We start from the raw sequence: 22,291 nt of genomic DNA, 5'->3' as shown, positions 1-22,291 counted from the left end.
GATTTGCAACATCCGCAGTTCTTTTGGTTTTTATATAGAATACTGACAAAGTTTGCCAGCACAATGGATGAACAGAACACCCTTCCAAACTAAACCTGTTTTCATGATTTAAGACCTGCAGTTAAGAATTATAATTAATTGATCTATTAAAAAATGAAGACATTTACAGAAATGAATGTACAATCCGAGTAGGTTTGAAACGAACGAATTAAGATTGCTCTTAATGATATGTGGGAGCATTAATACCATCTCAGGCAGTCTTCACTGGCTCCTGCAGAGTCCAGCAGATTTATCACTCCCTGAGCACAAGAATAATTTCAGACTTTGTTTCTAACACATTAATTATGACAGTTTAACATGAGGTGCGAGAGATTCATCACAGTTTTTACAATATTCATGTATAGGCCTGGTCTTAAAAGGAAGTAGAGAAATATTTCAGAGCCAGTTTAAAAGGCATCATCTGAATGTATGAATTTCATCTATAAATTATCAAAATTTAACTTCGCTTTTTTTAAACAAATGCTCCAATTGAGGAAATTAATGCCATTCTAAATTTTAATTAATTTCTTTCTTCTTCTACCGCAACGTTCTGTCTTCCTCATTCCCACAGTGCTACGTCTGGTGCTTGTTCCTCGCCTATCTGTTATTTCTGATCTACATGCTGCTCCTTGCTGATATCATTTGAATACCAACTCTCTACGCTTCTCTACTATTTGCTTTTTTTTATTTATTCATTCATGGGATGTAGGCGTCACTGGTTGGGCAGTATTTATTGCCCATTCCTAATTACCCTTGAACTGAATGCTTTGCTAGGCTATTTCACAGGTCATTTGACAGTCAACTACATTGCTGTGGGTCTCGAGTCACACGCAAGCCGGGCCAGACTAAGGATAGCAGATTTCCTGCCCTAAAAGATCATTACAGAATTACTTGCTTGTCTGATATCCAGTACTGCTATGACCAAATTCCACTGTCTACACATTGGAAAAATTTAAAGTGATTGCCTTTTAACCCCGCCACAGACTTGGTTTCGCATCAGACTCCATAAGGCTGAAAAAACTGTTTGCAATGCTGATGCAAGATCTGACTCTGAGAAAAATCTCTGCAACATATTCAGTTATCAAGAACAAGCATCTCCATAACATCGCCCATGCCTGCACCACCACAACTCATTTGCTTCTGAAATTTTTCCCCTTGCTTTCTACCTCTACACTCTACTATTCAAATGCGCTTCTGGCTGGCCTCCCTCATTCTACCCTCCTTGAACTTGAACAAAAACAAAGTTGCTGGATAAGCTCAGCAGCATCTGTGAAGGGAAAAACAGAGTTAACGTTTCGGCTCTGGTGACCCATCCTCAGAACTCGTTTTTTTCCTTCACAGATGCTGCCAGACCTACTGGGCTTTTCCAGCAACTTTGTTTTTGTTCCTGATTTACAGCATCCGCAGTTCTTTTGGTTTCTCCTTGAACTGGAGTTTGGCTAAAACTCTGCTTCTACTCACCCATCACCATGCAGCTAAATAACTTTGCAATTTTAGAAGTCTGCTCCCACTTTTCAAATCTGTCCATGGCATCATCATTCCCCATTTTCTGTAATCTCCTCCAGTCCTAGAACACAACAAGCTATCTATACACATCACATTCTGGTCTCAATGTCTCAAAAATTTTAACCAGTCCACCACTGGTGGCCATACCACCTTTCTTTCATTCTTTATATGCTTCTTAAAATATGCCTCTTCAATTAATCATTTAGTTATCTGCTCCAATATCGCCTTATGTGGCTGAGTGTTAGTTTTTTTTTAAAAAGTTTTTTTTTAAGTATCACCAGGGATTTCGCTGCTGTTAAGGAGTTAAATGATGCAGGTTGTTGTTAGTCACCTTTCTGGCTGGAGATACTTCCAAGGCCAGCTACAGAATTTTTTTTACAGTGCAGGAGGTGGCCAGTTGGTCCATCATGGAGCCTCTCTAGCTCTCTAAATGAGCAATCTAGTCTTTTGCCTCCTTCTACAATCCTGTACATTTTTCTTTTTCAGATAACAAACTCCGTCACTTTTGACAATTGTGGTGTATTGGAGTCTCTCTAGTTTACACGGCCACTCAGAAAAATCATGGTTCAACTCCCCATTCATACTGTTTAATTGATAATCTATTTCTCTCAGTCATGGTTATACTCAACTCACTCCAATGCCCTGTACATATGTAACACCTAACCTGGCACCTGCTGATCTCAGGTTTGCTTCTTTTATCAATGACCTTAAATGTCTGCCCCATGGGTAATGACCCATGCCAGTGGAAATAGTTTGGAATGCCAGTCAGACAAATGCAAGGGTAAAAGGAACCAATTCCAGCACAGTTGCAGGAAGGAAGCTCAGGATCCAGCCGCTTTAAGCGAAGGGCAAGTTTGGATCTGGCTAATAAACTAATACAGCAGCTCATTTCGATTAAGAATTTGTGAATTAATGGAGAGAAGACATTGGATCTATGAGCAATGTATGGGTAAACTGAGCTTATGCTCCTTGCTGACCTCTTCAAACTACCAATCAGTCGCAGCATCTCAGCTATCTCTTGATAAAATTCAAACTTGTGATCCAGTAGGTTTAGAGTGATGTTCTGTCCACAGCACGGAAACAAGCCTTTGGCTGTTGTGCAGTCAGTTACTGCTCCTTTGAATTTTCCTGTCAGATGGTAGTTGTACTATCATACAGTGCATAGAATCAGACAGTATAGAAGAAGGTGCCTCAGCCCACTGACTCAACCTGCCGACTAATCTTCATGTCACCCACAAACTTACTCACTTAATCTCTTGTCTCTGGATCAGAGGTTTGTGGGTTCAAGCCCTACTCCAGAGACTTGGGCCCATGGTTGATTGTGGCACTGCAGTGTATTACGGAGGGGTACTGCACTGTCAGTAGTTTTGCCTTTCAGATGATACACTGTTTACCCTGGAAATTATCCCAAGCCAGGATTCCAAAAAAAAAGGGCAGGGGCATTTTCCTGGATCTGTGTTCTGGACAATTATTATCTCTTATCCAACTACATTAAGAAAATGGATCAATGGGTCACTGCTGGTTTTGGAAGCTTGCTGGGTCCAGATTGATTGTTGTGCTTTGCATTCTAAAGGAGTGACCACATTTCAAGAGCAATTTGTCAGCTGTAAGTCACTTGGAAATATATTTGAGGCCATGCAAGGTGCTATAGAAATACAATACTTACTCCTTTGGTCTTCCAGCTCCCTGCATTCTACAATTGAATCACAATCCATCACACCATCTGTAACTCAAACTCATTTGACCCCAGGACCTCAATTCTGTGGAACTTTTCATCTCCTTCAATTCCTCTAAAGGTTTTTGAAACCTAAATCTGGGTTCATCTTTTTGTCATCTGAACCTTGATGCTAATCTTTGTCAACAGCCTTTCACCCAGTGTTTTTAATGGGAAATGCTAAAAAAAAAAAGTCTATTTAACCGTACAAGGTAATTTTGCCCTCGTGCTGCAGTTCAGCCACTGATGCTATTTTGTTTATTTAACACACTGGAGTCAGGCTGATTGTTTTTAAAAGCGTGACGTGGCAGTCACAGCCAAGACCACATCGGTCAAGCAGTTGCTGGAGAGACCCGTTTCCATGGCTACACGGTCTGAGATTTAAAGCAGTTAAAAAGTAAAGCACAAGGTGATAAAATCTGAACCAAAGATTGATGACACAGCCAGTCGTGGACACCACAGCCACCCCTAATGCCAGAATTGCCAGCCGTGGTACAAAGGGTGAGAAAATAGTTAACACAAAGCACTTCAAAAATAGATCAGAGAAGAGAGGGAAAAGCAGTTAGGGAGAACCAGAACAATATACTGAATACAGATCCCATTCTTCAGTATTGATCTCACTAAACTGCTTAGAATGACTAAAAAGAGTTGATAGGCAGAATCTATTTGCTCGTCCAGAGATAAGAGAAACGCTCTTAAAATTAAACAGTCACTTCAATATTGCTGAAAACAAGACATATTTGCTAAAGTTTTTCAGCCTGTGCTCACTTAAAATTAGAACTAGGTTGTTGTGACCAGAGGTCTGGAAACACTCCAAGGGTTGTGGAAATCTGGAATCTCTTACACCCCCTCCCCCCCCCCGTAACCTAAAACATCTGAGGGGGAGCTCAAATGAAATTATTAGATTTCTGTGGTATTATTTCTTTCTGATTGAGGTTTTCAAAGTCATGAACAGTTGGACAGAATAAATAAGGTGAAGCTGTTACTGCTTGTAAAAGAAACAAGGATGAGAGGGCATAGATTTAAAGTGATATGCAAATGAAGGAAGGGTGATGTGATAAAACTGTTATGGTATAGAAATGCATTGCTTGGAAGTGTGGACGAGGCAGACTCACTTGAGGCATTCAAGAGGGCTTTGGATGGTTTCTGGATAGGTGTGTGGGGTTACAGGGGAAAATCAAGAGATTTGCACGAGATAATAAAGCCAGTGCAGATATAATGAGCCCAACATCCTCCTACTGCACCATCATAATTCTGAGACTCTGTGATTATTAAGGGATTATGGAACCAAGGAGGGTGGATGGAAGGGAGATTCAGATCAGCCATGTTCAGTGGGAATAGGATCACAAATGATTAAGTGAATTATTCTGCTACTATCTTCCACCCCAACACTTCTCTCTGTGAATTCTCACCTACACCCTATCAGTAAAGTCATTGATTATCGAGTGATCTAAGTAACATCAGGTAGTTTCCCTTACAGTGAAATATCAGGGATGTTTGAGACAATGAAAGATTTATATGCGTGGTGGAACTAATTTATCTTTGAAAAGTAACAAAGCTGAGTAATATTCTATACAATTGTATTTCTTTCCCTCACTTTTTAAAATTCCTTTAAAGTGTTTGCGCTTCCTTAGCTCAAGTGGTTGCCATGACATTTGTCTGTTGCTCGACATTGTGCGTATGATAATACTGTAAGCACATTAATGGCCAACAAGTACCAAGGCAGCTTTCTTTTATTTACTACACATTTCAACATACAATTCAAACTGATGAATAAGATGGCCACAGTCTTTGGATACCAAAGTGCATTTTAAGCTTATACTCAGCATCCATGTCGACGCCTCATTCTTCCAATGATAAATGCATGTTTAGGGCTATAGGCGGTAAAAATGTACACAAATATGTAAATATGGTGTCTACAAAAGCAGGTCAGAGGCTAGGAATCCAAAGCATGTCCAGACACAAGCCAGGAATGTGGTGGGATACTCCCCACTCACCTGAATGAATGCAGCTCCAACAATACACAAGAAGCTTGGCACTATCCAAAATAAAGCAGCTTACTTGGTTGGCACCTCATCCAAAGACATTCACTCATTCCAGCACTGACGCTCGAGCAGTGTGTACCGTCTACAAGATGCATTGCAGAAATTCTCCAAGACTCCTTAGATAGTACCTTCCAAGCTCACAACTACTTTCATTTAGAAGGATAAGGGCAGCAGATATATGGGAACACACCACCTGTAAGTCCCTCTACAAGCTACTCATCATCCTGACTTGGAAATATATCATTGTCCCTTCACCATCGCTGGGTCAAAATCCTGGAACTCTTTCCACAACAGCATTGTGGGTGCACTTGAAGCAAATGGACTGCAGCAATTCAAGAAAGCAGGTCATCACCACCTTCTGAAGGGCCACGGGAATGGGCAATATGTGCTAGCCCAGCCAGTGAACAAATACAAATTGTCATATGTTTGAGGCTTGAGGTTTTGGGTAGCTTAATGACCCGTCTCAGGGTTATTAAGCAAAAATCATGCTTCGTGGCATGATGCCATTGGGCAAGATTCATGTTCCAGAATCAAATCCACCTTCTGATTCTGACCTCCAATAGAATAATTCAGACCATGGTATCAGCCAAGAATCATTGCAATATACATGTGCTTCTGTGCCAGAGGGTTATGGGTTCAAGTCTCATATCAGAGCCTCAAGACTAACATCCATACAGTGCTAACAGAAGACACATTGTCAGAGTGCCATCTTCCAGTTGAAACTTTGAGCAGGTCCATTCAGGTGAAGAATAAAAGAGCCTACAACCAAAAGTGGTCAATATTCATCTCTCAACCAACATCTCTAAAACTGATTGCCTCATCACTACTGTTTGTCAGGGCTTGGTGTGCTCAAACTAACTGTCGTGTTTCTTCCATCAGATCAGTGACTACATTTGAAGAAGTATTTTGTTGGTTTTAAAGTCCTTGCTTCATACAAGGTCAAGCTCAGCTGTAACTCCACTCGCCATTAGGGTTCATTAAATTTTCCAACACTACAGAATTTACTAAAGCTCATTCCAAACCCACAATATCTACAACCTAGAAGGACAAAGGTAACAGATGCGTGGGGATACCACCACTTGCAAGTTCTCCTCTAAGCCAGACAACATCCTCCCTTGGAAATATATTATTCTTCCTTCAGAGTAACTGGGCTACACCAATTTGCACCTCCTTCTTGAAAGCCATTAGGGATGGGCAATCACAATGCTCACATCCAAAGAATGGATTAAAAAAAAATGAAGAATGGCTAGTTGGCTGTTTGCCTGAAGGGAGGATATAGCCCGTGGTAATATGCCACAGGAAAAATCACTGTCAGCAGAGCAGGAGACAGAATATTAGGAAAAGAGTTAATCACTTTTAATGAAGTATAAGTGCTGAGAAATTAGAAACATTGAATATTCAACAAAGATCACAAAGAATTTCAAACACTAAAGACTGGACACATTTTGTGATGAAGTGAGACATCTACAAAATTTCTCCACGAACCCACTGCAGATTACTGCCGGACTTGAAATGTCGCAGGGGTGATCAACATTGCCAATCCGAGCAAGAGCAAACTACTTGCCCTGATTTAACCTTTGCTCAGTCAGTAGCTGAAACAAGATGAAAATGGAAAAGGTTTACATGTTCACTGACAAAGGCCAGAACTGAAGGGCTTGCCATAAAACACCAACTGTGACTTTTAAGAACGTCCTTTTAAACCTCCCTATCTGAAATACTGAATGCCTGTTTACTCAGAGATGAAATGGCAGCAGCTTTTATACAGTCATACAGCATAAAAATTCTTTAAAGAGAAAGGATTGCTCCCGCTACTTCAGTCACGAGGACAAACAAATGATATGAACGTCAAGAGGCAGCAAGCATTTCAATCCATGCTGCTTCCTTTAAAACTGCAACTGTTAACAAGATTAGAAATGGATAGAAAAAAGTATTTGATTCAATACCTAAAGCGGCACACAGCATAGAAGCTATCTGGCTCATCACAGCTGTCCTTGTCAGACCCATGTTACAGGGAGAAAGGGAAGGATAGAGGAGGGATGGGGAAGGTGTACAGAAAAGTGAGGAGAGGAGAGGGAGGAATGGCAGAGGACAGGGATGGTCACTTTTCATTTGCTAATCTCTAAACAATTCTGTAAGGCATGTGCACGTGGACTTTGAGTGAGGATAACATTCGTGATTCGTTAGATAGCAAATAAATAATTTTAAAAAGTTAATTATTTTCAGCTAGAGACAAAAAAACTGCAGATGCTGGAATCCAAGGTAGACAAACAGGAGGCTGGAAGAACACAGTGTTGCTTTGCCCAGTTGGTTGGTTCGCTGATTTATGATGCAGATTGATGCCAAGAGCGTTGGTTTAATTCCTGCACCAGCTGAGGTTTCCAAGAAGGTCCACCTTCTCAACCTCGCGCTTTGCCTGAGGTGCATGACGCTCAAGTTAAACCACCCACCAGTTGTCTCTCTAATGACAGAGCACCCCCATTGTCTGCTAGGACTATGGCAATTCTAACTCTACCTTAGCTGAAGAGTTGTTTGGCTCGGAAACTGGTTAATTGAGGACCCCTCAAAACACGAACACAAACTGAGTAAAAAGTACATAAAAATATCAGCAGTACTTACCTGATCTTCAGAGAGTTGAGAGATATGATTAACTGCTGCATATGATTCTATTTTAGGATTAAAATGGTTGATGATCGCTCTAAAACAGAAAACAGCAAAGTTTACAATTGTATAAACACCATAATAAATATTCATAAATAGAAAATAGTTCAGATCTGCGGTGTTAATTCTCAAATGGGATTCTTTTTGCATTTAGATTAAGAAGTTGCACACTGTGTAATCTTCGATGGTATTCAGGTGACTGGTTCATGAAAAAATTCTTACGACTCTTGGCATTATAATTAAAAGAAACAGAAATTAATATTTACAGCACACATACAAGATTCCCTCATTGATCACTGCAATATCACTTCTGCATCTTTTAGAGTACTTCATTAGGTCCAAGGGGTTTGGGACAGGGAACAGGAGAAAGAGAGAGAAAATGTTGTGAGGAGAAAAGGGAAACTGAACGATACTGGATAGTGGTGGCAAACATAGTACGGAGCTCAAAATCAGCAAAGGCCAGAGTTGCATTTGTATAGCACTGTTCACCACAAGATGCCCCAAAGAATTTTACAGCCAATGAAGAAGTACTTTTGAAATATAGTCACTGCTGTCATACAGGAAACGTAGCAATCAATTTGAGTAAATGTAGCAGTACAGGAAATGTAGCGAGCTCCCCCAAACAGAAATCTGACAAGAGCTCGATAATCCAGTTCTGCGATATTAGTCAAGGGATAAATATTGGCCAGGTCACAAGTGAGATCAAAATAGTGCCAATTGGATCATTTATATTCATCTGAGACATCAGACTGAACTGTAATTTAACATCTCATCTGAAAAACAGTACCTCTAACAATGCAGCATTCCCTCCGTACTGAGCTGGGTGTTTAAATCTTGATTTTCTTCTCAAACCTGGACTGGGAAATGATGAAACAATCTTCCAATTGGAGCAAGATAGTACTACTCACTGAGCCACAGCTGAAAAATTGGTGGGATCAAGAACAAAAGGAGGGAAGTGTGCAATCTTGAGAATTAACCACTAGTACATATACTAAGCTTTCTGTTGCATCTGTTTAAAAATGTCATAGTCATAGAGATATACAGAATGGAAACAGACCCTTTGGTCCAACTCGTGCATACCAACCAGATATCCTAAATAAATCCAGTCCCATTTGCCAGCATTTGGGACACACCCCTCTAAATCCTTACCATTCATATACCCATCCAGATGCCTTTTAACCATTGTAACTGTACTAGCCTCCACCACTTCCTCTGACAGCTCATTCCCTGCATGCAAAACCCTCTGCGTGAAAAAGTTGCCTATTAGATCTCTTTTAAATCTTCACCCTCTTGCCTTAAACCTATGACCTCTAGTTTGGGACACCCCAACCCTGGGAAAAGACAGTATCTATTCACCCTATCAACAACCCTCATGATTTTATAAACCTTTATAAGGTCACCCCCTCAGCCGCTGATGCTCCAGGGAAAATAGCCCCTGTATATTCAGCCTCTCCCTATACCTCAAATCCTCCAACCCTGGCAACAGCCTTGTAAATTTTTTTCTGAACCCTTTCAAGTTTCAAACATCCTTCCTATCTTGAATATCAATATTCAGCACCATGTCACCATTGGTTTTCAACCTCATTAACTAAAACTAAAACTATCTGCTCTGACCAGCGTAGGCTGCAATTATCAATAATAACCTGCACACACATATACACAGCACTCAGCTACTGATGCCCTCACAATGGGATTGTTAAATCTCAATGGCTGGGAATGATCTCAGAGGTGCTCCTGCTCTCCTGGCACAATTTTACCACCATCCATCGAGTGCACTGTAAAGTTGTCATGCTAATCACTGTGCCTGCTATGCCAACTGCACAGTGCACTGCGGCAGAAACACAAACCCAAAACACCTATCCCATAATATGCATGCCTACTTGTGAACTACACTGCAGCACTGGGTGCCTGCTGTGTAAGTTTTCATAGCTAAAAGGAGTTAGTGCCAGATGGGTGCATTAAAACCAGATCAATTTACAAAGAAAAGATGAATTTGTGACAAGAGACAGCAGGACACAAGGCTGGTAACTTGCCGAGCAGATACAACAGCAGGATTCAGCCACAAAATCACGGATTCAAAAACAAAACTAATGTGGCCCACATAATTACAGGATGTTGTGCAAGATAGTTTACATCGTGTAGTCTATTATTTACAAAGGATTGTCTTGTAGGGTAAACTTTCACTGAACAGCAGTTGGACACAAGACCCAACCTTATTCATTTGTTTATTCACTCATTCACAAGTTGCAAGTGTAACTGTCAAGGACAACATTTATTGCCCATCTCCAATTGTTCTTGAGAAGGTCTTTGTGAGCCATCTTCTAGAACTGCTGCAGTCTGCACAATGTATTTACATCCACAGTGCTGTTAGGCAAGCAGTTAGTCAATGAAGCAATGACAACATTATTCCAAGTCAGGATGCTGGAGGGGAGCTTGCAAATGGCAAATCATTTGAACTGCCAGATCTTACGTATGAACAAAAAAGTAATTTGCATTTAGTTTTAAAGATTTGACCATCAGACGTTCTAGAGCAAACAGTGAATTTTTGTTCCACAAAGTTTAACGTTTCAAGCCTGTTGAACAGTCATTAATCTGAAACTTTAACAGTTTCTCTCTTCACAGAAGCCGCTTGATCTGCTGAGTATTTCCAACATTTTCTATTTTACTGACAGTTGTGTCACCTGCCATTCATTCGCTGTTTTGGGGAGTTTGTTGAGCATAATTGGCTGTTGTGTTTCCCTATATTAAAACAGCATCTTCAAAAATAGTTCACCACTCAGGCTGACTGACATGCTGAGTATTTTCATCATATTCTATCTTTTTAATTTCAGATTTCTAGCATCCAATGTATTTCATTCTTGTATTACAGTTTTGATAATATTGCTTTGGACCAATATGCTGGTCAGGACACTGGGAAGAAAACTCTTTCTTTATGCCCAGCAGATCCTCACAAACAGTCAAACAGTCAAACAGGATGTGGATCTGGATCTGAAGCTGTGTCTGAGAATCAAGTTTCCAACACTGCAGGTCTTACTCAAGTGTCTTCCTAGGATTGGGAATTGATCCCATGATCTTCTCTCTCAGAAGAGAGAGAACTTCAAGCTAACTATAGCTGGTACTGAAGGCATTTATTACTTTGCAAAATTAAGACTTTGCTTCCAAACCATTCCAATTTCCTCCTTTCAGCCTTAAACGTACTGATCTACAACTGTAAGAATTCCAATCAGCAAAAGGTCACAAGCACTTTGGATGCTCATCGTCCATGTATTCTATGGAAGGTATATTAAATATTTTCACACCCTATATAACCTTGTATAAACAGGTGAGCATGGTTGGATCTAGATAACATTCTATTTTCAGAGAACTCATTCAGACCCCTCTCCTATTCCTCCAAAATATCCTTCAAGCCCATCCTTCTCCAAAAATACATCTACCTTGCACTTTGGGACTATTTAGATTGTCTGCTTCAGTTCATTCACTGGAAATTTACCACAAAATAAAAGCTATTGCTCAACTTCTCTTACTCTTAAACTATTTTAGCAAGAAACAAAAGGTGGCCATTTAGCCCCTTGAAAGACAAAGGTTCAAGCAGAGGATGTTGATACCTTTGAGAAACACAGAAACAGGAGATTCATCCCTAGCACGGGCACCACAACAACAGCAGTCAGCACAAGGACTGCGACTGTGCCAATTTAATCTGGTATACATTGCCAGTATATCCTTTATACCTTGCATCATAAATCTCCTCACTGAAGACAGAACAAGCCAGTGCGTTTAAGGAATTTGAGGAGATTAATCAAAGTCTTGACAGCTTAACTGATCTATCTCAGTTATTGACAAACTGCCAGGATCCTTAAGTGAAATGGATGCTTTTGTTTATCCCCAAAAGATTTAGTGAACTAACCAGCAATTTTTTTGACAAATTTTGTACTAATTAAGGAGAAATAACTTCTCATTCAGGGCACCCAATTTCTGCTCCCAGGACAGCTACAACAGATGTTAGATACAGAGTAAAACTTCCTCTACACTGCCCTCATCAAACACTCCCAGGACATGTACAGCTACAGAGTAAAGCTTCTTCTACTCTGTCCCCATTAAACACACATCTGTCCACATTCTATAAATTTCAAAGATTAATAAATCCTGAGAGTGCAGCAAGATAAGCATGGGCTAGGAGATGGCCAGGTGCTTACAGTGCTGACTGGGCAGAAGACACAGAGCCACAGCAATGAAATTAAAATGGGCTTTATGACACTCACCTGACCAACAGCCCGCAGAGCTAGAGGAAAAAACTGGGAACAAGCCTGAACAAAACATCCTGCCACCTCTTACCAAATGCCCCACTCATTTCAGTTGTTTTTGCAGGTACTGCAGTTTGACAAACACATCAATAATTCTTCAGCCCACAGCATAAAAATGAAGATCGATACCAGGGGAAAATGTGAAACAGATTCTGTGATAACATCTGGGCAGGTGTGAAAAACCATATAGATTTCAGACAAGTCACTGATCAAGTGAAGTTGGACAAAACAAAGATTAATAGCAGACAATGGTAAATATATGAAATCAAATGGGAACTGCATTAACACTAAACAATCCATTTACTCTAGCTGGTAACAGCACAAAGGCTTTTCAGAAAAGAGGCATCTATATCAGACCTATTTGTGAATTATTCCAATTCTATTCTGTAGTCAATGGCGCTACGACTGCCTCATTTATTATCTGAATGCAGAACAACTAATGAGGGTGAACCTGCAACAGCTATAAATAGCATCGCCAAGTGAGCATCACTTTTTATAAAGTCATAATACGTCGCTTTGCTTTACGTGAGTAAAATCTATAATAAAGTTACACTACAAAGAACAACACACAAATCATGTCAATGGAATGAAGTGCCAGAAGATAGAGAGTAAAATGGATCAAACATGGATATTAATAAAAAAGCAAGTGTAGATATTAAGGTGGATGGAACATGGTTTGCAAGTGTTTTAGAGCTTCTGGGTGAGGGAATATGGAGCATTGCAATGTGGCCAATGGGGGCTGCCATATACACATTAACAGGTTGGGCTGCAAATTGCAAATCGCAAATCATATTTGATATACACACAATTCCAAATAAATTTTGGAATGAAGCTGAGAACCAAATTAGTTTCAGCTGAATATTGTTATGAAGTTACTAGCTACATTCAATAATTAAAAGCATTACAGACAAAATTTAATTATGTTATTACTGAATCTAATCACTAAGTTACTGGCCGAATTTCAAGGAGCCATATATTGAATTAAATTTACCCAATGAGCTGATGTCTGAAGTTAATTCCTCAAATGTATTTATTTTTAACTGGAATTGTTGTTGTAAACAGAGAAACTGTCTTCCACACCTGCAGAGTATTACTTACTGAATAAATCAACACAAGAGTCCAGGAAAATGGAACAAAAAAACCTAAAACAATTCCTAGAATGTATCCCACTTGTACTCCACCTTCACGTCCCCAGTTAAATGACCATGTTCTGGCCTGCAGACTAACTCCGGAACAGTGCACCTACACTCCATTCACCAGCTCAGAGCTAACTCAACCTTGTCCTACAATGCAAAGTCTGCTCAATAGTATTTAAAACTTTGCTCCCAGTGGCTGTGTCTCACTTAAGTGATCCAGAAAGAAAAGTCCTAGTCAAACTCCCCACTAGACAAGAAAGTAGAGCTGAAGCCCAAGAACCGTCATGATCGTATTAAATGGCAGAACAGGTCTGATGGGCCAAATGGCTATTCCAGCACCTGTTGTACTTGGGGCATGCTGGGACACAGTGAATTTTCAAGTGAGGGATGCGCAAGTGAAGCAAAACAAACAGCTGCCAGGTCCTTGAATAAAAGGAACTGACAAACAGGATGAGCAACTAGCAGCAACGGGGACTTTTAGTCGAGAGGAAGGTTAGCTGGGCAGCTTGGCCAAGCTCACTGCATGAGGACCAGTTAATAATAAAATATTTTCACTGGACCCCTCTGGCAGTGTCTAATTTTAACAGAAACCCAGAAACTGCAGTCCTGCCCAGATAGTCCAGCTGCTTTAGCACACCGAATTTAAATGTAATCAGAATGTCACAAAAGAAGATTGCAAAGGTTTTAACTATTCTAGCATGATACATTCCGGCTGGGTCATTCACTTACTGGGAATCAGCACCATAAGTGGCAGAAATCTTTACCACATAGAAGGACAAGGGCAGCAGACTTGGGAACAGCACCACCTGCAAATTCCCCTCCAAGCCATGCACCAAATATATCACTGTTCCCTCACTGTCGTGGAGTCAAAATCCCTCCCCAGCAGAGTGGAGGGTGCACCTGCATTCCAGTGACTGCAGAAATTCAAGAAGGCAGCTATCTTCCCTAAGGCAATTACAGACAGGTAATAAATTTTAGCCTTGCCAGAATTTTAGACTCCTACATCCTATGAATGAAAGGAATAAGAATATAATGGGGAGTTCCAATTACATCATCGACCCCATAGGGTTAAGAAACACATGTTACCTATGGGTCAGTCGCTAATTCTCTAATCTGAGAGTCAAAAGGTCATAAGTTAGGTTTCATTTCCAAGACTTGAGTACAAACGTATCTGATGCTTCCAGTGCTGCAGTGTTGTAAATAAGAAGCTAAACTGAGGACATATCTGCTCTCTCAGGCGGATGTACAAAATCTCACTGCACCGTCTAAAGAGTAAAAGGAAAGCTCCTTCTTAGTCTCCTTGCCAACATTTATCGTACAACGAGCATCACTAAAGCAGAGCATGCCATTCTACAACTGCTGTTTGTTGGAGTTTGCTGTGTGCAAATTGCTTGGCATGCTTCTTATATTATAACAGTAACTGCCCTTAAAAAAGCACATTATAGGATGTCACAAAGTGTGTTATGGACAAGCCTTATGAAAAGCACTGTATAAATGGGAGCTTGTTTATAACTCCCCTATATTTTATATAATAAATACACCTTGTTCATGTAATACGTATTGTGTGTTAATTGGCATCTAAACCACACAAGTGATGTAACATTTGTATCACAACGTTCCCAAACTAGGATGGGTCAACCAAAAAACAAAGAGTGAAAGTGATCCTCACTTACACTGAGTGGTCTATGCCAAAGATGAAGCTCTTCACTTGCATATGCCCCTTACCTGATGTTGATCAGTGCATGGGTCACTTTGCTCGCTGGCTCCTTCCACTGACCACTGTTTGTCGAAAGCCTCAAAACTGTAACAGTAAAAGTGAAAGTCACCAACACTCATTTCAAACTCATCTTCGATCACTTTTACATTGACTTCCATGAACAAAAACCTGCGTTTTGTACATGCCCAGCGACAACCAACTTTATGTACTGCCTCTGCAGAGGCACAAGGGGAAAATACTGAATGTGGAATTGAAGTGAGAGAGGGGTTTAGGAAAGATGGTCGGAGTTTTCAGAGGAATTTTAAAGAGGCTCTTAAAAACAAATAGGAAAAAGAAGAGTTTGGAAGAAGAATTCTTGGCAGCGAGGTCTATGCGGCTGAAGGTATGACCGACAGTAGGGTGAAGCAAACAGTCTAGAGCCCATGCTTTTAAATGCAACAGAAAGGGTCGGTGTACCCATAACTTTGCACGGTGGCTCACTGATTAGCACTGCTGTCTCACAGCACCAGGGACCATGGTTCAATTCCACCCTCAGGTAACTGTCTGTGTGGAGTTTGCACATTCTCCGCGTGTCTGCATGGGGTTCCTCCGGGTGCTCCGGTTTCCTCCCACAATCCGAAGATGTGCAGGTTAGATGGAATGGCCATGCTAAATTGCCCATAGTCTCCAGGGATGTGCAGGCTAGACTGATTGGGCCATGGGAGATGCAGGGTTACAGGGACAGGGTAGGAGGTGAGTCTAGATGGAATGCTCTTCAAAGAGTCGGTGTGGACTCGACGGGGCGAATGGTCTGCTCCTACATTGTAGGGATTCTATGCTTCCCTCAGATCATCCAATGTCAACTGCTGAGCACACAATCCAAGCTGACACATTAGCAGAGATGCCTTCTTTTGGATGGGGGACTGAATTGAGTTGCCATCTGTCCACTCAGGTGGATATAAAAGATCCCACGGCACTGATTGAAAAAGAGCAGGTAATTCTCTCAGGTGTCCTGGAATCATTATTTATCCCTGAATCAACATCACCAAAGAAAAATAATTTAATCATTAATACAATGCTGTTGATGGAACACATTACTGCTATATACCTTACATCAGTGTCTACACTTCATAAGGTACTTCACTGGCTGTGAAGCATTTTGAGACACACTGGGGATGTGAAATAAACAACAGAACTGCAAGTGTTCCTTTCAACTCAGTTTAAAATAAAAATAAACTCACCCATTGAATACAAGTTATCAAAGACTTGGTGCATTCGAATGATCTCGTAGTAAAGTTCATCATAACTACTTGGTGTGGGCAGGAAAGTGTCACCATATGTGATAAACACGTTGAATAAATTCACAACCTACAACAAAAAAAGAGTTATTGCTCAATTAAACTGCTACAATTGTCAGAGGATAGCAAAAAAGGCAATGAGGAGCAGTCCTGCCCAGCCTCTTTGGGTGTGAATCAGAATGTGAGATGTGCAGAGACATTCTGTAGTACCTCATCAGGTACAGGGTTCTAGATTCACTTCAGTTGCAATCATTTTCATTCAACCAGTCCCAAATGTTCAGGCATTCAAGTGTAGTTATTAACAGACAAATGGGGGAAAAAGTTATTTTGGATAAAAGGGTTACATTTGATGGATAAATCAGAGACCAGCTTTACTCTCTCAAGTTAGAGTCTCCAGCGGTAATCCAATTGAGGAGTTTAATTAAAGGAATTGATAGTGCAGATGAAGAGGAACTATTCTGTCTGTTTGGAAGAGCACAGAATAAAGGGGTAGAATCTTAAAAGTTAAAGCTAGGCCATTCAGCGGCGAGATCATAAAAGGTTGTGAAAATCTGGGACTTAAACCCCGAAGTGGTGCTATATCTATAGATTGATGAGGGCAGAGCAGTAGATGTTGTTTACTTTGATTTTAGCAAAGCCTTTGACAAGGTTCCACAGAGTAGGATTAATTAGTAGAGTTAGGTCATGTGGGATTCAGGGTGAGCTTACCAATTGGATACATAATTGGCTTAACGGCAGGAGACAGAGAATGGTGGTGGAGGGTTGCTTTTCGGACTGGGCACCTGTGACCAGTGGTGTTCCACAGGGATCAGTTCTGGGTCCTCTTTTGTTTGGCATTTATATAAATGATTTGGAGGAGAATAAAGAAGGCACGGTTAGTAGGTTTGCAAAAATTGGTGGCATAGTAGACAGTGAAGAAGATTTTCAAGATTACAAAGGGATCTTGGTCAAACGGGTCAATGGGCTGAAAAACGGCAGACAGAGTTCAAACTGGATAAATGCGAGGTATTGCACTTTGGTACAACAAACAAGGGTAGGGTTTATACAATTAATGGTAGGGCCTCAGATAGTGTTGTAGAAGAGGGACCTAGAGGTGCAGGTACATAATTCTTTAAAGTTTGCGTCACATACAGACAGGGTGGTTAAAAAGGCGTTTGGCATGCGTGCCTTCATTGCTCAGTCCTTTCAGTATAAGAGTTGGGAAGTCCTGTTGAGGTTGTACAGGAGATTGCTGAGGCCTCTTCTGAAATACTATGTCCAGTTCTGGACAGGAAGGATATTATCAAGCTGGACAGGTTTCAGAAGAGATTTACCAGGGTGTTGCAGGGTACAGAAGGTTTGAGTAATAAAGAAAGGCCAGATAGGTCGGGGCTTTCTTCACTGGAGCGTCGGAGGTTGAGAGATGATCCAAAAGAAGTTTATAGACAAAGTTAATGGTAGTTGTCTTTTTTCTAGGAATAGGGGATTTCAAGACTAGGGGACATATTTTTAAGGAGAGAGGAGAGATTTAAAAAAAAGACATGAGGGGCAATTTTTTTTTTTTTTTAAAACAAGGAGGGTCGTTCACATGTGGAATAAACGTCCTGAGGAAATGGTGGATGTGGATACAATTACATCGTTTAAAAAGACATTCGGATAAGTACATGAATAGGAAAGGTTTGGAGGTATATGGGCCAAGAGCAGGCAGGGGAATGGGACTAGTTTAGTTTGGGATTATGTTTGGCATGGACTGGTTGGACTGAAGGGTCTGTTTCTGTGCTGTATGACTCTATGACGCTTACAGAAAATTTAAAAACATACATGAAGATATTTTTTGTTCGGTATTAAGGGTTATGGAACCAAGGCAGGTATACAATGTTCGGATACAGATCAGCCCAATCTAACTGAATGGCGCTTCCTGTTCCGAAATGTGCCACTTTAACGCTAGCAATAACCCAGCTTTATGTCTGAAACAGCAGACAGTGGAACTTCACATGAGTGCATTAAGCCTTTATCTGCTGACATCCAGTAATAATTTTGTAGCTCTGATCAAAAAATATCCTGCATGGAACAGCCTAGCAGGGAGGAATATTGCATTAGGTGCTGGTTAAAGTTGGCTCATTGGACGGGTGAATGGATTTGCAGATTGGGTAGAGACTAAGGGAAACTAATAGGAGGGGGTCTGAGGGTCTGAGGTCAATAAAAAATTTAACAGATTTGCCAGTGCTGGTGGCTTTTCACTCTCCCTAAAGATTCTACGTCAACCGTCCATGTGACTTCATCTGCCCTGTTGCTAGGTTTTTGTTGCTAGGCAACTCAGAAAAGCAATCCGTCACTTGTAAAAATCCTCCTTTCTGCTGCAATCTGCAAATTTTAACATTTCATTTACTGTAGGAGCTGTTCTTTAATCATTAATACATACCACAAGCTGCAGTATTTCTGCAGCCAAGTTCAGGGGAAGGTCTGCAGCTTGTCTGATTAGAAATATTGCTCCTGTTAGCCAAACCTTCTGCTTTTGATTTTGAAGCCAATTCAGTATCCATTTGTATCATCTGCCTTGATCCCAAAAGCTTTCACTTTAGCCAAGAACTGAATGAAGAATCTGTGCTCTCTTGGAGCCTTTCCACCAATCAGTCCATCACACAATAACAGGGCCGCACTCTCGTGGGGTCAGTCGGTCACACAGTGACAGGGCCGCACTCTCGTGTGGTCAGTCGGTCACACAGTGACAGGGCCGCACTCTCGTGGGGTCAGTCGGTCACACAGTTTCACACATATCAGTAAACATTTAAATATTCTGATTCTATTTATCAAAAATGATCTGACCAACTTCACAGCTGCTCAAAAAGAGTTTTGTAGCAAGCAGCCTTCCTGTCATCTAGGGACAACCGAGACCCAAACATTCACAAAATGTACATTGACAATTAATGACTCACCATTAAAGCCAAAGCAAAGATGTTGTATTTCCCCAAGAGCACAGTCTCATTTGACATCAGGAATTTCAACAGATTGATCAGAGCTGGAATCACAGGAAGCACATAGTAAGAAAAAGTAACAAAACAAAAATAAACAACTTTTATTACTAAATTTCTCTCTAACTCCTTGCTATGGTGTGCTGCAATGTTAGGAAATGGATCCCTGGGTTCAGATTCTGTTCACTTCATAACACCAGGTGAGGAGAGATCTCTAACTGAAACTCTTCCCTGGCCAAACACAAAGCTAAATTACCTATTTCTGTTCGCTGGTCAAGACTAACTAACTTGTCAAAGACTGGATAGATAGAGATAAGACCATCTAATGAGCAGTTATCCAATTCCCCTATAAACAAAGCCAGAGGGGTTTTGCACCATTTCCTCCAGAATTGCCAGCAATCTACCTGATCAGGAATCTGTTCCTTTTCAATGTGGTACTAACACTGCCCTAATGGACAGTCCCTCTGACAAGCTAATCACTAATCACAGGTACACACACTCATCAAAAAAAGCGAATGGATGTGGACCCTTATCTCAATCAGATTAGAACACAAATTGGAAACTATACATTAACTGCCCAGAGCTTCAATCAACCTGGAGTAAAACCGTATGGAGCAAGTACTGGAGAAACTCAGCAGGTCTGGCAGCATCTATGGAGAGAGAAAGAAAGTTAGTGTTTCTAGTCTAATGGAATCTGGAGAAACTGTGTTCATTTCTGGATACTACACTTCACAAACGATATACTGGCTTTGGAGGGAGTGCAGCTCAGAGTCAGCGGAATGATGCATCGGCTTCAAAATCAAATTGTGAAGACAGGTCGCATAGACATGGTCCGCGTCCGCTTGAGTTTAGACACTAATCTGGATGATTAAAACAAAAAAGGGATTAGTGGGGATACAGTGAGAAAAATTATTTCCTCTGCTTGGGAAAAGCAAAATCAGGGGCCATAAGCTCAGGATGAGAGATGGTCACTCAGGAACAAAGCCAAGCAGAAAGATAATATAAACTTGTGAAGGCACAAAGAGGACAAGGACCTCCTGTGCAGACAGAACGTATCGACCTTTGTAAAAGAATCTTGGGAACAATAAAAGTAGGGAAAGGTTTTGTGCCAGAGGATTGCCGGCTAGCTAATATTGTACCTGTAGCCAAGGTGGCAGGCAAAACATGTCCAGGGAAGTACAGAAAGTTATCTTAATTTCGGATGGTCATAAATAACAGGACTCCTAAAAAGGAAGAAACACAAAAGTATCTAGAAACCAAAAGTAGAATAACAAATAGCATGGATTTCAAAAAGAGAACATCTTACTTGACCAACCTTAAGTTCTTTGGAGGTGGCAACAGACAGAATAGGTAAGGATAATGCAGTAGATTTTGTATATTTACATATCCAAAAGGCCTTTGGTAAGGTGCTACATAGTGGATAAGGTCGGAGAATGCAGTCAAGGGATAGGTGGCAGAATGGGTAGCTACTTGGCTTGACAACAGAAAGCAGAGCGTGGGAGTAAAATACAGTTTTTCAGAGGAACAGAAGGTGGGAAGTGGGATCCTACAAGAATCAGTGTTTGGACCATTCTCTGTCACAATTTATACGAACAATTTAAGACTTTGGCAGCAACAGCGCTATTTCTAAATTTGCATGCTACATTAAATTGGGGTTACAGTCAACACTCAACAGGAATATGAGAGTATGAATCAATAATAAACCTGAAGTATGGATTTATAATTGGTAAGTAAGAATGAGGTCACATGAGACCTGGGAGCTAAGAATCTAAATGGGGTAGAGGAACAATAGGACCTGAGAGTACAAATACACAAATCACAACAAGGTTGCAATATGAGTCATAAGGTCATAACAAAAGCAAGCCAAGAATAAAGTACACGGCTCACTCTAAACATGTAGCAAATGTTAGTCCAATAAAGCTCGAGAGAGCTGTTTGCAGTACCAGTCACCATAATGTAAAAAGATTGCACTGACACTGGAAAGGACACAAATAAAGATACCACACCTAAGAAAAAGGGCTAAGTCCCTTCTCTACAAAAGGCTGACTGGTGACTTAGTAATATGTCAAAAACAATTAGCTGTAATGTAGGTTATATACTGGAATCAGAGATTGGATATATGAAGACAGAGACAACAAGGTGCAGGGCTGGATGAACACAGCAGGCCAAGCAGCATCATAGGAGCAGAGAGGCTGACGTTTCGGGCCTAGACCCTTCATCAGAAAAGGGGGAGGGGAAGGGGGTTTTGAAATAAATAGGGAGAGAGTGGGAGGCGGATAGAAGAGGGATAGAGGAGAGGATAGGTGGAGAGGAAACAAACAGGTCGAAGAGGCGGGGATGGGGCCAGGAAAGGTGAGTGTAGGTAGGGAGTTAGGAAGGGGATAGGTCAGTCCAGGGAGGACGGACAGGTCAAGGGGGCGGGATGAGGTTGGTCGGTAGGAGATGGAGGTGCGGCTTGAGGTGGGAGGAGGGGATAGGTGGGAGGAAGAACAGGTTAGGGAGGCAGGGACGAGCTGGACTGGTTTTGGGATGCGGTAGGGGGAGGGGAGATTTTGAAACTTGTGAAATCCACATTGATACCATTGGGCTGCAGGGTTCCCAAGCGGAATATGAGTTGCTGTTCCTGCAACCTTCGGGTGGCATCGTTGTGGCACTGCAGGAGGCCCAGGATGGACATGTCGTCTGAGGAATGGGAGGGGGAGTTGAAATGGTTCGCGACTGGGAGGTGCAGTTGTTTGTTGCGAACCGAGCGTAGGTGTTCTGCAAAGCGGTCCCCGAGTCTCCGCTTGGTTTCCCCGATGTAGAGGAAGCCACACCGGGTACAGCGGATGCAGTATACCACATTGGCAGATGTGCAGGTGAACATCTGCTTGATGTGGAAAGTCTTCTTGGGGCCTGGGATGGGGGTGAGGGAGGAGGTATGGGGGCAGGTGTAGCACTTCCTGCG

The 22,291-nt window shown here is 41.3% G+C and overlaps 1 protein-coding gene across 2 annotated transcripts in view; it reads right to left on the bottom strand.

Annotated features, from left to right (window-relative positions):
* armh3 (armadillo like helical domain containing 3) overlaps positions 1–22,291 on the bottom strand; it is a 123,417-nt gene that overhangs the window by 21,082 nt on the left and 80,044 nt on the right. For both annotated transcript variants that reach the window (XM_048608770.1, XM_048608771.1), the window contains exons 21-24: positions 19,309–19,391; positions 16,337–16,463; positions 15,125–15,200; positions 7,921–7,999 (exon numbers count right to left, since the gene is read on the bottom strand). In XM_048608770.1, the coding sequence (XP_048464727.1) occupies positions 7,921–7,999; positions 15,125–15,200; positions 16,337–16,463; positions 19,309–19,391 (365 nt within the window). The remainder of the gene's footprint in view (positions 1–7,920; positions 8,000–15,124; positions 15,201–16,336; positions 16,464–19,308; positions 19,392–22,291) is intronic.

Source organism: Rhincodon typus, chromosome 20 (assembly GCF_021869965.1).
Source record: "Rhincodon typus isolate 14 chromosome 20, sRhiTyp1.1, whole genome shotgun sequence".
NCBI classification, from domain to species: Eukaryota; Metazoa; Chordata; class Chondrichthyes; order Orectolobiformes; family Rhincodontidae; genus Rhincodon; species Rhincodon typus.
Note: the sequence above shows the minus strand (reverse complement) of the source record. Positions and strands in the feature narration are given on the sequence as shown.